This window comes from Anomaloglossus baeobatrachus, chromosome 1, assembly GCF_048569485.1.
Source record: "Anomaloglossus baeobatrachus isolate aAnoBae1 chromosome 1, aAnoBae1.hap1, whole genome shotgun sequence".
NCBI lineage: Eukaryota > Metazoa > Chordata > Amphibia > Anura > Aromobatidae > Anomaloglossus > Anomaloglossus baeobatrachus.
The window spans coordinates 254,933,507-254,951,419 of record NC_134353.1 but is presented as its reverse complement, the minus strand read 5'-3'; the positions used below and the strand labels follow the sequence as shown (position 1 = coordinate 254,951,419).

The 17,913-nt window shown below is 38.1% G+C and overlaps 1 protein-coding gene across 1 annotated transcript in view; it reads right to left on the bottom strand.

Annotated features, from left to right (window-relative positions):
- Window positions 1-952: 952 nt before the first annotated feature.
- Window positions 953-17,913, bottom strand: part of NDNF (neuron derived neurotrophic factor) — a 63,297-nt gene continuing 46,336 nt past the window's right edge. Inside the window, exons 2-4 of the mRNA XM_075349165.1 lie at window positions 11,892-12,080; window positions 11,323-11,447; window positions 953-5,728 (exon numbers count right to left, since the gene is read on the bottom strand). Coding sequence (XP_075205280.1) covers window positions 4,329-5,728; window positions 11,323-11,447; window positions 11,892-12,079 — 1,713 coding nt within the window. The 5' untranslated portion in view covers window position 12,080 and the 3' untranslated portion in view covers window positions 953-4,328. The remainder of the gene's footprint in view (window positions 5,729-11,322; window positions 11,448-11,891; window positions 12,081-17,913) is intronic.

Here is a 17,913-nt window from a genome sequence, read left to right as displayed (position 1 = left end):
GGGATGAGTAAAGTAAAGTGTCCTAATTGTCAAATCTAAAAGAATGCAACAATTCCGGTGCAACAGTGGGCTGCTATTTTTAGGCTGGGGGCCCAATAACTATAGACCTCCCTAGTCTGAGAATACCAGCGCCCAGCTGTCGGCTTTATTCTGCCTGGGCATCAAAATTGGGGGGACTGCATGTCATTTTTAAAAAATAAATATTTATTTAAATAATTTAAAAAAGCCACACGGGGTCCCTCATATTTTGATACACTTCCAAAATAACACACAGCTAAGGCTACAGCCTGCTTTATCTGTGCTGGATATCAAAATACGTAAAATGTTTTTCTTTATTTTTACACCACTATAGGGATGCAAACAGCGTGTGTCATTCCAACCAATCACAGACATTGTCCCAGAGGGTGGGGGTGTGGTCTGAATGCAACCAATCAAAGATGAAGGGACTGATGGTGGGTGAGTGAAACAGTGAATATGCATAAAAACTAATCATCAGACCTGGAAGCATTTTTAAAGCCACGGGGAAGGTCGGTAAGTATAACGGTTTATAACGGTCCTGCATTATTCCTTATTTTCTTTCTTTTGCAGCCCCCTAGCCCTTACTAACACCATTTTATAACACATAGGTTCAGGTCCCATAGACTTATATGGGGTTTGGCATCCGAGCTCAAGTTGAGCTACGGAACCTGATTTTGTTTTTAGTCCATGCTAGTTTGGTGAACCCAAATATCCACAGGTTTGCTCATCACTAGTCCACACCCAAAGTGATCGCATCATCGCTTCATGATATAAAAGGGTCTACATGTCATCATCATTGGTGGCAATATGGGTGGCAAGTAAAATGATTGGTGGTTTATACAGGGTCTAAATGTACCTTCTGTATTGGGGCCTTTGACTTCCAAGCTCCTCTCAAGGTGTCTATTAGCCAAGATATGAATAAAATGGTAAACACTATAAATAAATGTATCATTTATTTTACATCTTTGAAATATGAGAACCTTGTAATCACATATTTTTACACAAGTAGCAAATACAAAAAGAAAAAAGACAACCATAAAAAATAAGAAATTAATACAAAGATAGTGACATTTGTACAGAAATACTTCAAGATTGTAAAACACACATCTGATCATAAACTGACCAGCAGATATAATAAAACTGCCCTTAGAGCTTTGATATTTGTTGATGAATATTCCTGACAATTTAATGGTTATGCTGGCTTACAAACTCTCCTCCAATATCTGATATTGCTTAGGGACATAGATTGAATAGATTTGAACTATTGGTTGGGTTTAATTTTCTCTTTTTTTACTTTTATCTATTTACTTCCAGAAAATTTAGATGTGTCATATGTTCATAAAAAAAATCAGTCACTTTAAAGAATAACCATTATTTTATTTTTTTATTTCACAAATCAACAGTAAAAATTAAAATAGGGAATTTTGTAATATATCTTATCAGAGAAATTGGCTTAGTTCTCTGCCACAACCGATCTTTTCTCTCAAAACTCTCAATTCACAGGTAAAATCTGTATTCAGTGAATACAGATTTTCCAAATACTTAGATAGGAGGTGGCAGCTGGTGCTCATTAAGTTCTATGGAGAACTGAAACTGTTGTTTCAGTAGAACTTGCAGCAGAATGTATGTGCCTGCCTCTAGCTCCTCCCTCTTCATCCTTCCTCGCCTCTCCATAAAGCTTTAAAAGCAACAACAGTCACTTGTCAGTATTGGGAACATATTTCGTCACTGAAGGCAGACTTTACAGCTTTTACCTTTGAAATGAGAGGGAAAGATCAAACCAGGAGGAGTAAAAAAACAAATTTCTCAAATATGATAAATTACAAATTTGAGTATTTTCAGGTGTATTGTTGATTTGTGAATTAAATGATGGTTACCTTTTAAATTCATTAAAGGGGTATTTCAATCCCCAAGATCCTATCCCAATATGTAAGGTGTACTAATAATAACATTACCGAATACCTCCAATAAGAAATGTAGTATAGTTCTTCTGTTATAGCCATGTCTCTTACCTCATGTGCAGGGCATTATAGCATAGGTATCCATGGCTATGACCACTCATATATAATGTCAGTTATTTGGTGTGATAACTATGGATACCTAAGCTGCATATGAGGTAAGAGACATAGCTATATCAGGAAAACTATACTACATTTCTAATTGGAGGAATTGTCTAATATTACTATTATTACACCTATTACATGTTGGGGATAGGATTATTTTAGAGATGGGAGCACCCCTTTAAGTATTGATTTATGTCTACAGTCAGGTTTATTTTTTCTAAGTTTGTATATATTTATTAACTCTTAAGGACCTCATAGATATTAGACTAACATTGGCTGAAATCGCAGCTATCAGTGGGCTCTGCCAACAGTCTATTGAGTATGGGGGTTTCCCAACTATCCTTCAACAGACAATGTTGGGGGAGATAAGGATCTACTTACCTGCCTAGCGACGTCGCTGTGACCGGCGAACCGACTCCTTTCTAAGAGGGCGGTGCATACGGCGTCACAGCGACGTCACACGGCAGCCGTTCAATAGCAGAGGAGGGGCGGAGATGAGTGGGACGTAACATCCCGCCCACCTCCTTCTTTCCGCATTGCCGGTGGACGGCAGGTAAGGAGATATTCGTCGCTCCTGCGGTGTCACACATAGCGATGTGTGATGCCGCAGGAATGAGGAACAACATCGCTACTCGCCAGACATCGATATTTGGTGTTTGGACGACCTCTCCAACACCAACGATTTTTACCACTTTTGCAATTGTTGAAGGTCGCTCGTACGTGTCACATGCTGCGATGTCGCTGACGATGCCGGATGTGCGTCACAAACACCGTGACCCCAACGATAAATCGTTAGCGATATTGCAGCGTGTAGAGCACCCGTAAGTCTATGGGAAGCCCGAATAGTTCCAAATAGTTGTTATTCGGGTTTCCCATAGACTTACATTGCGCATCGAATATGCACGAATAGTCGAATAGCAGCGACCTATTCGGCAAATATTCGCAAAGCCAAATATTTGAGGTATTCGATCATCACTAATAATAACCTGAATCATTGGCACTTTTAAAAAAAAATGCCAAGTTATGCCTGTGGTTTATTTCATTTTCTTTCACTCATCTCCTTTTCTGATGCTGAGTAATTTTATGGTGCGGATTCTTGCTACCGCAACATACTGTTTGTATAGTATATATAATATACTGCTGTTGAGTGATACAATTTAACACCAACATTCAACCAGTTTCTGTACTGCCTATAGAAAGAAATACAATGCCCCTCATTAATAACATCTTGTCATCACAACACCACCTTGAAAAGGCTGAAACGCTTAGTTTTGTGGATTAGACTACAAAGTGCTGTCAGTTACTGTGTGTTTTATCTCTTTTTATGCTACTCTTTATACTGGGTGGCCCTTTGAATATGTTTCCTTTAAGCCAACCGCAATACAAATGTCTGCTTTGTACTCTGTTTGATCCATAGTCTATATTCTTCCTGCTAAGTGATTTCTTTACATTTATACTGTATATATCTGTTTAATATAACTATATTATAGATTTAGATATTTTGCACACATACTGGCATACAACAATTAAACAAGAGAACAGAATGTTTACATACAGAGTTCAGTCTCGATCTTGATTTAGTATGTCAGACATCGGTTAAACTAAAGAAATATATAATCTCGTACTTTTCATATTTTTTATGTACATGAATATATGTTTGACAACTTTATACATACAATACATATTTAAAAAATAAACCTGTCTAGTAGGAATGTACAATAGCCAAGGAAAAGGAAAGCTCCAGTTAATACTTACGATCAATCTGTAGTTATCAGAAATGATTTTGTAGTTCACTGTCATAGAACATAAACATTTCAGGCAAGACTTTATAAAATTATTTACAGATAGTCTATCATCTCTAGATAGGATTTATGTGAGTATGAATAAAGCCAGAGGACTTGCCTTGGCCATATATTTAGTAAAATAATTTAGAAGCAGTTCATGCACTGTGTGATGCAATTGATATTGTCTCTTCTTTCTCCATTATCTACTAATATTACTTCATCTACCGAGAGTCTGTTATTGTGCCTTAGACATGATATTGGTCTCTCAAAAAAATCCCAAGAAGCAGCAGAATAACCACTTACAAGCAACCTCTTCGATATGTAAACAGGAGTATACAAGTTGATACCATTCTACACCATTTTAGGTATTGTGTACTTGACAGGTCACAGGCTCTCTACTGCATAAGTAGTCAATCAGTATGGCCATCATAGGATATATTTCACACACAAGTTCACATGGATTCTAACAGAACTTTCTTGTCTTTACAACTTTGCTTTGATATTTAACTGAATGGCCTCCATGACCCATGACATAGACATCCAACATGTAAGACTTCCCAGCCTCGAGGCCTTTTATTGTCTCTGTGGTGACTGCTTTATGCAGGTTCTGACTGTAGAAATATTTGCAGAGGACTTTCTCTGATTTCTTTCTGGTGTCAGGACCCAAACACTGGTTTTGTTCTCGTTTCTTTAGCTCTTCATTATATTCATCATCCACCTCTTTTTTATATACACAATACTTGTTTCTTTCTTGTGTTCCCAGCCAAGCTATTGTGACTGAGGAGCACGTGCGTAATTTGTCAAACGCTTTGATTCTTGTGTCTTCAGGCAGAGAAGGAAAAGGTTGTTTGTTGAACTTTGAGGTAGCCAATATTTTTAGCATGGAAGCCCCTTTTTTGCTACCTTTAAGTCTGATCATATATTTAGCTTTAGGTTTTCCTCTTAGTTGGAATTGACGTACACCTTCCACACTCTGTGACAAAAGTAGTTTTCCATCTCGTCTAACCTGGATTTGGATAGTGTCCAAGCAAGAGTGAACTGAAAAGGTGACTTTTTGGTGAGATGAAACTGGAGCAAATCTTAAGAACTTAGCACCCTTTCTCTTGATGAATACATCAGTAACTTTGCCATCCTTCAGCTCCATTGTTTTTTGTTTGGCTTCTTCCTTGGTTCGAGCAAATGTTCCAACATAAGCAGTGCTCATATTTGTGGCAGAGTTAACTGCAAAAACATCAAAGTAGAACTGGGTGTCAGGTTTCAGATCAGACACTGTAAATATATTTTTGTTTCCAATGCAAACCTTTTGAAGATCATCCTTTGGTTTTGAAGTCATCTGACGGACCAACTTTGTAGATAAAGACTTTGACATAAAATGACGATCTTTACTAGCATCATTTTCAGAAGAAAATCCAAAATGAGCAAAGTCAAATGGACTAAAGTCCAATCCAGGTTTAGGGGCCATCATAAAAGCATCATCAGCATTAATTTTTGCTTCAACGGCACAAAGGCTTTTGAAGTTGTGTTCCTTGTTTATAACAACGCAGTACTGGATAGGCTGTTTTAATACGGATGATGTAGGTGTTGGTTTCCATGCCAAGGTGACTGTGGTCCTTCCAAGTGATGTTACATCAACTCTTGGATCATAGGGTAATTCTGGGTAAGGCTGATCAGATTCTGGCGTTGTAGTGGCATAAACTTTAAAATGTGTGTCTTTTTCCGTAGAAATTAATTCTAGTTGATACAAACCAGATGGTGAATTGGTAGATACAAAGTATTCCACATCATTGCCTTTATAAGTGAACAATTCGGTGCCTTCTTCATTCATAATCTGCTGTCTTTGCTGCTCCAGTGGTTCAGGCTCACCTGCAAATTCAGATAGGAAAACAGATCAGGGTACGTGCTATTACAAAGAAATGCAAGTCGGCAATTTGAATACCTGACCTTGCTCAATTATCCTAACTCCTGAACTGAACATCTGCTTGAAACTGTGAATCAATAGTGGAAAAACTAAGAATCAGACTGTGCTAAATAGAGAATGTTGAATGCACATAAAGTTATGATCAGAATGTGTATTATGAGGCATTGAGGGGGAATCTATGGTCATGTGTACTATGAGGGTTTGGGGGCTCTGCAACCATGTGTATTAAGCAGGGCTTGCGGCCCGGTGTATTATGAGAGGTTGGGGGGAATGCAGCTATGTGCATTATGAGAGGCTGGGGGACTGCAGCCATGTGTTTTATGAGAAGCTGGGGGGACTGCTGCCATGTGTATCTTGAGAGGCTGAGGGCATTATCGTCATGTGTATCATGAGGGGCTTGGGAGTCTGCACCAGGTGTATTATAAGGGGCTGTGGTGTTTGCGACCATCCGTATTTTAAGGGTCTGGGGGCTCTAAGGCCATGTGTATCATAAGATGCAGCCACATGTATTATGAGAGGCTGAGTGGGACTGTGGCCATATGTATTATGTGGGGCTGGGGGAACTGTGGCCAGGTGTATTACAAGGGGCTGGGGGGTACACGGACATGTGTATTATGAGAGACTGGGGGGACTGCAGCCATGTGTATTATGCGGAGCTGGGGGGACTGAGGCCATATGTGTCATGAGGGGAGGGGAAACTGCAGCCTTGTATATTATGAGGGGGTGGGGGGCACTGCAGTCATGTATATTAAGCAAGCCTGGGGGGCCTGCGGTCATGTGTATTATGACAGGCTGGGGGGACTGCAACCATGTGTATTATGAGGGGTTAGGGGGGACTGCGACCATGTGTATTATCAGGGGCACTGGGGATCTGTGATACATGTATTATGAGGACTTGGTGGTTTGTGGTGATGTATATTATAAGGGGCTGGGGTCTGCTACACTTTATTACTCTATTAAATAAATCTGTAAAGACTTTTGTATCTGCCTGAGATCTCATTCAGAGGTCCCCATTGCACGTTGTATCCGTTTTTTTACATGGATACAACACATACCTATTCAAATCTATGGTGCTATTCACATATTCATATTTTATTTCACAGATCGTGTGTCCATATATAACTCACAGAAACATGTCAGTTTTTTCCCGGTATCATAGAAGAAAAGGGCCAATACCAGTCTATGGGTCCATGAAAAACACGTACAGCACATGGATGATATCTGTGTACAGTCCGTATGCTGTCGGCATTTAACATTGCCATAGATAGGAGAAGCTGTGTATTTCATCCATTTGTGAAATACACTGATGACAACTGATGGTTAAAACGGATACACAGACCGTACACTGATCCAAAACACGGATGCTATGGCACCATGTTTTCAAGCACGTGTTTAAACACGGAAGTGTGATTTACACATAGAATAATCCCCAATTATGAAATATTTTATTTTTATTCAGATAGAAAAATAATTATTTTTACACTACACCATTATGTGCACATAAATATTACACCAATCAATTGTCTTGCGCCAACTAAATGGCGACCCCTGGTCTTGAATATCAAGACCAAGGTTTACAATGAAACAGAAAGACAAATTGATACAATTTAAAATACATAACCAGGTGCTGGTTCACAACAGGACAAAGAGTGTACAAACCAAACTTAACTTGGTATCTCCTAATATGACTATGCTGGCACAAACGTGCTGATTCTGTGGTCACAGTCAATATTCATCCAGGAGTATCCACACACGGCGTTTGGAAGATCAGTCCTTTAGTCAGTATAGTGAACCGCCAACTATATCATATTTAAGACGTCTCCACCTCGACGCGTTTACCCACACAGGCATGTGGTTCATCAGGAGGTTGTCAGATAGTATAGTTTGGGGTATGCAGGTCCATGGCGCCAGACAAACAGATCATCAGCACTGCAGTAAATGCTGTCTTGATAGCATGTTCATGACGCCTGGAGGACGGGAGCATGTTATCAAGACAGTATTTACTGCAGTGCTGCTGATCTGTTTGTCTGGCGCCATGGACCTGCATACCCCACACTATACTATCTGACAACCTCCTGATGAACCACATGCCTGTGTGGGGAAACGCGTCGAGGTGGAGACGTCTTAAATATGATATAGTTGGTGGTTCACTATACTGACTAAAGGACTGATCTTCCAAACGCCGTGTGTGGATACTCCTGGATGAATATTGACTGTGACCACAGAATCAGCACGTTTGTGCCAGCATAGTCATATTAGGAGATACCAAGTTAAGTTTGGTTTGTACACTCATTGTCCTGTTGTGAACCAGCACCTGGTTATGTATTTTAAATTGTATCAATTTGTCTTTCTGTTTCATTGTAAACCTTGGTCTTGATATTCAAGACCAGGGGTCGCCATTTAGTTGGCGCAAGACAATTGATTGGTGTAATATTTATGTGCACATAATGGTGTAGTGTAAAAATAATTATTTTTCTATCTGAATAAAAATAAAATATTTCATAATTGGGGATTATTCTATGTGTAAATCAGACTACTAATATCCCCTGGACCCTAGAGGTATTTAAAATTGTTAAACACGGAAGTGTGAATTAGGACTTAGGGAATTTAATTTGTTTTTTATATTTTAGTAACAGGCAAAAGGAATTAATGCACAAAACCAATCCTTTGTACTGTATAACTGGTACAGATGGAAACTGTGGGGTTATCAAATTTGCACATCAGTTCCACTTGTTTGTTCCTAAAATAGAAAAAAAATTATCATCTTGCTTTGGCGGAAAGTACATTTGAAAAAATACAAATGTCGTATTCAGAAGCACCGTTGAGCCATTGACCGTGATGGACAGACATAGTACACCCATACTTACGTTTCACTGTCTTTATGGCAGGTAAACGTTTACTTTTAAAAGTATAGTAAGAACAGCGTGTAATAAACTGCTAAAAAAAAGTTTGGCATGGAAGAACTTGACAGGCTTTACAGAGGCCTTCTCATCCAACATCAAGATCTGACCTCACAATGCTTTTCTGTATGAATGGGCAAAGGTTCCCACAAACACACTCCAAAATCTTGGAGAAAGCCTGCACAGAAGATTAGAAGCTATTATACCAGCAAAGCAGTAACCAACTCCATATAAATGGCTATAAATTTTACACCTGCAGGTGTAAAATTTAGGTCTTCTAATACTTTAATTTAATGTATATACAGCAGATGAAATAAATATTGAACACATCACCAATTTTCTAATTAAATATTGTCACGATGTCCCTCTTTAGTGCATCTTGGATGCAATGAGTAACTGTTGTACTATGGAATCAGGGAGTGCTGAGCTGTCTATTTCGTGAGTGAAAGCTCAGTTGTCCAATCTGGTGCTGATGCTTCCAATCTGATACTGATACTACTCAGCTGAGCAGTTAATCCCAGAACATTTCCAGTTGTAGCATTCTACTCAGTGGTGCTTGTTGGCCTAGTTTAGCTGCGCTATGTGTTAATGGACCTCATCTGACCTTATGTTTGACTTGTTCCTATGCTTTGACCTGCTATCCTCCAGGTATTCTGACTCTGGACTGTAACCTGACTACGCTTCTGCCTGTCTCCTTATTCCTTGATGTGCTCTCCTTGTATCTGACCCTGGAACCTTTGATTACCCTGACTCACGATATGTCCATGTTGTGACTAGCATCTTAAATACATTTCTAGAGGTGCTATTGACATGAATTTCTCACCAGTTCTTGGTAACAACCCATTCAATCCATACATGCAAAGAAATCAAACTATAAATATCCAAACATTTTGGGATGTGTAATAACAAGAAATGACACAGGGAAAAAGTATTAAACACATGAAGAAAGAGAAGAGCAAAAAGTCATGGAAAGTCATGACACCAGCTGAGAGCTAACAGTAATTAGAAAGCAATCCTGTCACTTAGTAAAAAATAGTATCATCTGATTAAACTGATGGCCTTTAAAAAGATGTCTCACAAGAAAGATGCCACATAAGAAACATCTCATGAATAGTAAAACCAGCGAGCTGTTTTAAGACCTTCACAACCTTATTGTTGCAAAACATACTTATGGCATTGGGTACAGAAGAATTTCTAAACTTCTGAAAATTCCAGTGAGCACTGTTGGTGCCATAATCCAGAAGTGGAAGGAACATAATTTCACTATAATTCTGGCCATGACAAGGTCCTACTCATAAAATTTCAGACAAAGGAGTGAAAATAATTATCACAAGATTTATTCAAGAGCCAAGTTACAGAAAGACCTGGAAACAGCAGCTATAATTGTTTCAAATAAAATAATATGTAACACATACAACATCCATGGCCTGTATGCTTACCACATAAATCTCCATTGCTGAACAAAAAGCATGTTCAAATGCATTTAAAGTTCACACAACAACATTTAGACAAGCCTATAAAATATTGTGAGATTATAGTCTGGTCAGTTGAGACAATTGAACATTTTGGATGCCATAATACACAATATATTAGGAGGCTAAAAGGCACTGCATATCACCTCAAAAAATCATACCAACAGTGAAGTTTGGAAATGGGAACATGATGATGTTGGGCTGTTTTTCAGCATAAGGCACTGGAAAACTTAATTTTATTGAAGGATATATGAATGGACAAATTTACCAAGACATTCTTGATAAAAATCTGAGGCCCATCTACCAGGATGATAAAGATGAAATGAAGGTGGCAATTCAGCAAGACATGATCCCAAACAGCTAGGTTACGGTAACTCCCAAGTTTCAGAAAAAGAAAACAAAGCAGCTAGAATGGCCCAGCCAAACATCTAACCTGAATCCAGTAGACAATTGATGAAAAAAAAATAAAGCTCAGGATTCATAGAAAGAACCCACTAGACTTTCAGATTTAAAGAGTGTTTGTGTGGAAAGAATAGGCCAAAATCATAGGTGAGGAATGCATGTAACTAGTTTCTCTATAATGGAGGCATCTTGAAGCTGTCAAATAGGTCAAAATCATACTTGAGCAATGCATGCGATTAGTTTCTCTATAGAGGAGGCATCTTGAAGCTGTCATCACTAACAAAGCCTTTTCTACGACATACACATATTAAATACAGTTCAATACTTTTTCCCGTGTCATGTCTCATTATTTCCCTTCACCAAATTTATGGACATCTATGGTTTGATTAAAATGGATTGTTACCGACATCTGGTTAGAAATTCATGTCAATAGCACCTTTATAAATATATTTATTTCGAAAATTAGTGATTGTTCAATACTTATTTCACCTGCTGTAGATATATAACTGAAAATGTATTGGGTCATTGTAATATAATATAATTCAGATATAATTAATAAGATGTCTTTCCTTCTGTGAAAAAATGTTGTGGCTTGTATTTATAACTATAGGATACAGCCATGTTCTATAGCAATATTGAGAGCATGTATAACCTCATTATGCTTTGGATTTTGAAGTCTTGAAAGAGGATGTCCTGATATATATAATTCATCCAAAACATTGTATAATATAATATAATTCCATAAGTGACATCACACATTATTACCTGATCCTTCTCCACTAGCCTCCTCAGGTAGTTCCTGTAACGTCAGCTTCCACTCTAGAGGTGCATCACATGGAGTGACAATGACCGAGAGAGGAGTGTTGTCTTCTTCTACCACAAACAAATACCTAAAGTGCAAATAATGAACATTTCGACATTTATCAACTGTTGCTACCTAATGCTTTTTTCTACCAAAACACACCACAAAAATAATAATGACATCTAAGTATCGCAAGCATCTTAAAGTGGCTTTCAGATGTATCCATGGGTTGCCCAGCCACTTGTCTAAACAAGAGACTTCTAATACTTGGGTGGTTCTGCTTTTGGGACCCCTACTTCCCTGTTAAACTCTAATGTTTATTCTAGTTTCCTCACAGCTGGGAAAACAATAGCAGCCTGTCAAGGATATTCACTCTGGTAATCTGGTGTTAGTAACATAGATAGATAGATAGATAGATAGATAGATAGATAGATAGATAATAGATAGATAGATAGATAGATAGATAGATGGAAGGATAGATTTCTCATTAAACTTACTTTTAGTTTTGCCGCTTATTTCATAGAAGACGTACCTTTTAGGGTTATCTCTAAATAGATAACCACTGATCTCAGCTCCATCAGGAATCACAGATGAATCATGGAACATGGCTTTATCTCTGATCTGCATCTGGAATAGTTCTTCATCTCTGGTTGGTAATTTTTGGCCTCTCAAACAAATCGGCAACAGAACCAACGTAATATACCAGTGACACAGCAACATCCTGAGGAAAGAATAGAATAACATCAGAATCTTTCATATGTTTGCATGATATTCTGTAAAAAATCCAAAATAAACTGTTGATTCTAGTAGATTCAAAGTGTCAGATATAAAATTGTGGATGCAAAACCACATAGACTCGGTAGAAAGTCAAAATCACAAGTAAAACATTGCATTGCCTCTGTGCTAGTTCTAGTGTCTTGTTTTCATGTAAGACTCATGAAATACTATTGATGATGCAAAGAACATATTGCTGTCTCACTCGTAGCACTAGACACTCTTCCTACTCCCTATTGTAGATACTTCAAGCACTGACAAGTGTAATAAAGTAGGAAGCTGGTCAAGTACAACCTGGCTGTAACTCAAGAATGGTTTACTGAAGTCTGAGTACCAGTAGCTTCTTGTACCCTTAAGTTATAATAACTCTTTCAGTGGCATGTAAAAGTTTGGGCACCCCTGGTCAAAATTACTGTTATTGTGAACAGTTAAGAAAGTTAACCTTTAAATGATTTCTAAAAGGAATAAAGTTAAAGATGACACATTTCCTTTGTATTTTAGGCCCAAATTTTTTTTTCATCTTTTACATTTAAAAAAAATTACAAAAAGAGCGATAGGCCAATGCATGTGTTTGGGCACCCTTCGAAATTTGTGTGCTCAAATAACTTTGACCAATATTTCAGCCCTTAATTAGCCTTCTAGGGTTATGGCTTGTTCACTATCATCGTTGGGAAAGGCCAGGTGATGCAAATTTCACAGCTTTATAAAAACGCAGCCTCCTCTAACCTTTTGCAAAAAAACAGCAGCCATGTGTTCTTCTTGGCAGCTGCCTAGCACTCTGAAAATGAAAATGGCGGAGGCCTTCAAAGCAGGACAAGGCTATAAGAGAATAACAAAGAGTTTTTAAGTTGCCTTTTCCTCAGTTCATAATGTGATTAAGAAATGGCAGTTAACAAGAACAGTGGATGAAAAGATAAGGTCTGGAAGACCAAGCAAAATTTCTTTGAGAACAAATTGTATGATTACTAAAAGGCAAATCAGAACCCCTGCCTGACTTCAAAAGACCTTCATGAAAGATTTAGCAGACTCTGGAGTTGTGGTACATTTTTCTACTGTTCAGAGACACCTGCACAAATAAGGCCTTCATGGAAGAGTCATCAGAAGAAAACCTCTCCTGCATCCTCACCATAAAATTCATCATCAGAAATATGCAAAAGAACTTTTAACAAACCTAATGCCTTTTGGAAACAAGTCTTGTTGACCAATGTGGATAAAATAGAACTCTTTGGCCACAATGATCAAAGCTATGTGTGGAGAGAAATGTGCAAAAATTTCAGGAAAATAACATTTTGACAATCATAATATGTTGCAGCCAATCGCACAGGGAAGATTTCACAAGTAGAGAGATGAATGGATTCAATGAAACTTCAACAAATTCCCGATGCAAACATAACACCATCTGTAAAAAAGCTGAAGTTAAAAACAGGATGACTTCTTCACATGGATAATAATGCTAAACGCATGTCAAAATCCACAATAGACCACCTCAAAAGGCCCAAGCTGAAGGTTTTACAATGACCCTCACAGTCTCCTGATCTAAAAATCATTGAAAAGCTATGGCTAGACCTCAAAAGGGCAGTGCATGCAAGACGACCCAGGAATCTCACAGACGTGGAAGACAAATCCATTAAACAAGAATTGAAAAACTCTTGGCTGGCTACAAAAAGCGTTTAAATGCTGTGGGGTGCTACTAGGTACTAACCATGCAGGGTGCCCAAACTTTTGCATCGGGCCATTTTCCTGTTTTGTTATTCTTAAAATGTAAAAGTGAAGATAATTTTTTTTTATAAAATATAAGGGAAATGTGTCATCTTTACCTTATTTTTGCCTTTTAGAGATCATTTCATCTTCAGCTTGCTTAACTGTTCACATTAAGGGCTCATGCGCACGTTGTGTACTTGCATACATTTACACTGCGTATAGCACTGCAGCATAAATGCATGCATCCTGCGTACCCAGCACAATCTATGAAGATTGTGCACAAGACGTGCGCACGTTGCTTTTATGAACGCGGTGATTTGGGTGCTAAAATTTTGACCCAAATCCGTGCGTTCATAAAATGAGCATGTCAATTAATTTGTGCGCTTTGGATGCAGCTCCCACTCTGTCTATGGTGGGGGCAGCAGCCATAGCGCATGAAATCGGATTTTTTTAACAAAAAAACTGCAACCATTATGCAGTGTTTCTGCAGCGATTTGACACGCACATGTGCTGTCAAATAGCGTCAAATTATTCACCAGTTACGTGTGCATGAGCCCTAATAGTCATTTTGACCAGGGGTGCCCAAACATTTATATGCCACTATACATTTATTTACAAAGATCTATCTAAAATTGTCACCATATTTGCTAAACTGACACATCACTAATTTTAAATTATGAAATCAAAGGAAAGAAAAATATGATCTAGGACAGAAACTCAAGGTACAGTGTAATTTTCTGCACCTTACCCAAAATTAACACAAATCACAAGATTAATTAACATGAAGATTTTGTTTGCTGATGCACCTTGCATGCCTTATTAATTATCCAATAAATAAATGCAAAAAGTTGATCATATTTCACTTTATAAAATCCCACTTATTAAATACATGCATCTTCGTTTATGGGATTACTCAGACCAAAATGTGCCTCCCTAAATTCTTTGGATGAATAATCCACTTAAAAGACTCAAAATAAAATATGATGAAGCCATATCTATCCAAGATCTCCATATCTTTTCACTCTGCTTTTTATCTATATCATTCTTATGAGATTTGTAATCCCTAATTTTATAACATTTTACTTTTTCAAAATGTGATATGAATCCATTACAAAACTTTGAATCTTATGTCTCGCAATCAGTGAAATTAAACCTTTGTTAAATTTTTGCTTACTTTTCCACAATTGGGTACAGGTCCATTCATTCCACTACCTCTTTTATCCCATTGACCTTTTCTATTATGTAACTATGTGTGCCGTTTTGTAAGGCAACCTGTTTGAGACCTTGTTCTGACTATAATAAAAATGCCTATTTTGTATTATACAATAGGTCTTTTGTGGCCTTTTTCTGATTTTTGTTAAATGCATACAACCGTGCACACTTTCTTTGGTAGTTGCATATAAATACTCACTCCCACTTGCTTATAAACTATTTTTGAGTGGCAGCAGGTTTTAACATGGGTTTCATGTTTTTTCTTAAAATTGCATGGTCTTTGTTAATTTAAGTTAAAGGTAGTAAATCAACAGAGAGCAGCAGGACTTGGTAGAATTTAGAAGATCCCTGAGTAATTAAAAAGCAGTGAAATATAAGTAAAGAATTGGTAATTATTAGGGATGATCGAATACCTCAAATATTCGGCTTTGCGAATATCCGACAAATAGGTCTCCGCTTTCCGAATATTCGATGCACAATGTAAGTCTATGGGAAGCCCGAATAGTTCCAAATAATTGTTATTTGGGTTTCCCATAGACTTACATTGCGCATCGAATATTCGTGAATATTCGAATATCGGTGACCTATTCGGCAAATATTTGCGAAGCCGAATATTTGAGGTATTCGATCATCCCTAGTAATTACCCAATATTTTATGTCAAAGGCCTCAGAAAAGTCTAGGTGATTACTAAACTGAGCTGATACTGTATGTTTCAAGAGTAGCAGTAGTATAAATACATGGGGCGGAAACTCTGCAGGAAGTCTGAATTATTGCCCTGTAGGACAGCACAGTGGTTAAGGCTATAGCCTTGTAGCACTGGGGTCCTGGGTTTAAATCCCAGCAAAGACAACATCTGCATGTCTTTTGTATACCTCCTCTTGTTTGTGTGGGTTTCCTCCAGATACACTGGTTTCCTCCATCAGACATACTGATACTAAATTTAGATTGTGAGCCCAAAAGAAGACAATTATAATAATATAGAATTATGGAAGTTATTGGTGCTATATTGTACCATGTTAGCCAAAAGTGAAATATTAAAAATTGAAAGTCCTCAGTGTTTTGTATCTCTTAATGGCCAATGGAAAAGATGGTAACAAAAAGCAAGCTTCCAAGACTACTTGGTTCTCTTTGTAGGTAGGTAGAGTTGGATTAGTAATCCAGTGTCCTTTGGGAATTAAATTCTTCTGTGATAAGAATTCAATCTAATTGATGGCTTCTTCAGAAATGTCTTTAGTTCCACAAAGATGCGGTACATTCTGGTATATTCCATTTTGATACAGGAAAAATATATCTTTGTACTGTGTTTATTAAAATTTGCGAGTCCTCGGTGGTTGATACCTTTAAATGGCTAACTGAAAAGATGGAAACATATAGCAAGCTTTTCAGACTACTCAGGTCTGTTTATTATTGTGTATAAGTATATAACTATTCACATTTTGTCTTATACTATGTCTGATGAAAAGACATAAGAAGTCTCAAAAGCTTGCTATTTGTTACAATCTTTTCAGTCAACCATTAAAAGGTTTCAACACTGAAAACACTCCATTTTTAAGTATTTTGGTGCTATATAAGGCCTTTTTCACCCGTCCGTGCCTCCGGTACGTGTATGGTCAGTTTTCTCATGTACCGGAGACACAGGCACACGTAGTCCCATTAAAATCAATGGGTCTGCGTTCACGTGCGTGTTCTTCCATGGACCGTGTGTACGTGTGGAGCATACGTGTGCCCGTGTGCTCTACATGTAGACATGTCCACGTTTTCTCTGGCATCACGGGTGTCACACGGAACGCAAACAGGTCACACGTAACACAAACGGACCACACGGATGTGTTCCAGGTGACACGCACCGGAGAAAACACATGTATCTGCGAGAAAAAAAAAACCTTACTCACCTTCTCCAGCGCTGCTGTCTCTGCCGCTGCTGTCACTTGCTGCCGACCACCGCTAATAATGGTCATTGCATATTCACTTCACTGCGGCCGGAAGCAGCAGCAGCAGCGAGGAGTCGGCAGGACCGGAGACCGGAGATCAGCACCACGAACAGCAACGCCAGGGACAAGTGAGTAGAAAGTTCCCGTTCTCCATGTGTTATCACGGATAACACACGGAGAACACACGTGAGCCATAAACACGGCTCACGGAGGGCAAAACGCACCTCTGACACGTCCGTGAAAAACGTGTATGGTTTTTCACAGATGTGTGAAAGAGGCCTAAGCACGTAAAATAAATGAAAGGGTTCTTACTAGAGCTGAGCACTAGGCAGCCATTGTAAAAATTGCTATGCATGACATTTACATTTACAGATGGTGACAATCATTTACATTTTGGCAATATTGTAGCATAAATACAACAAGCAATCATTTTATCAATGCATTACTTATTTTTTCTTAGTGGTTGTCTGACGTTTTGATCACTGAGAAACAAATAAATCATAAAAAGTATATGGTCTTAAAACATGTATCACCTTTACTAATGTAGTACATCCTATTGCTATAGATTACAAATCTATAAAAAATAAAGATCCTCATCCCCTGATAAAGCCATGTTAACCAGTGAAACATGTGAGGGGGATCTTGATGTAGAGAATGATAATAAAAGTGCAGCTTTTGGTGCTTCACTTTGATTCTCTATCCTGGGGGGGAGAGTGGGCAGGGATTATACAATAACATATCGTAAGAATTTATAAGCTATTATTGATAACTGTAGAAACCGCTATCATGAGACAGCAGACAGAGTAAACTGCTGAAAGCGCTTTTGGATTGAAATATCTTATGAGCCAATGCAAAGGTCTTTATGAAAGGAAGGGGATCAGGGTCAGGTATAAATTGTAAATGCCGTGTTATCAGGTGTGTATAGAGGTGTGACT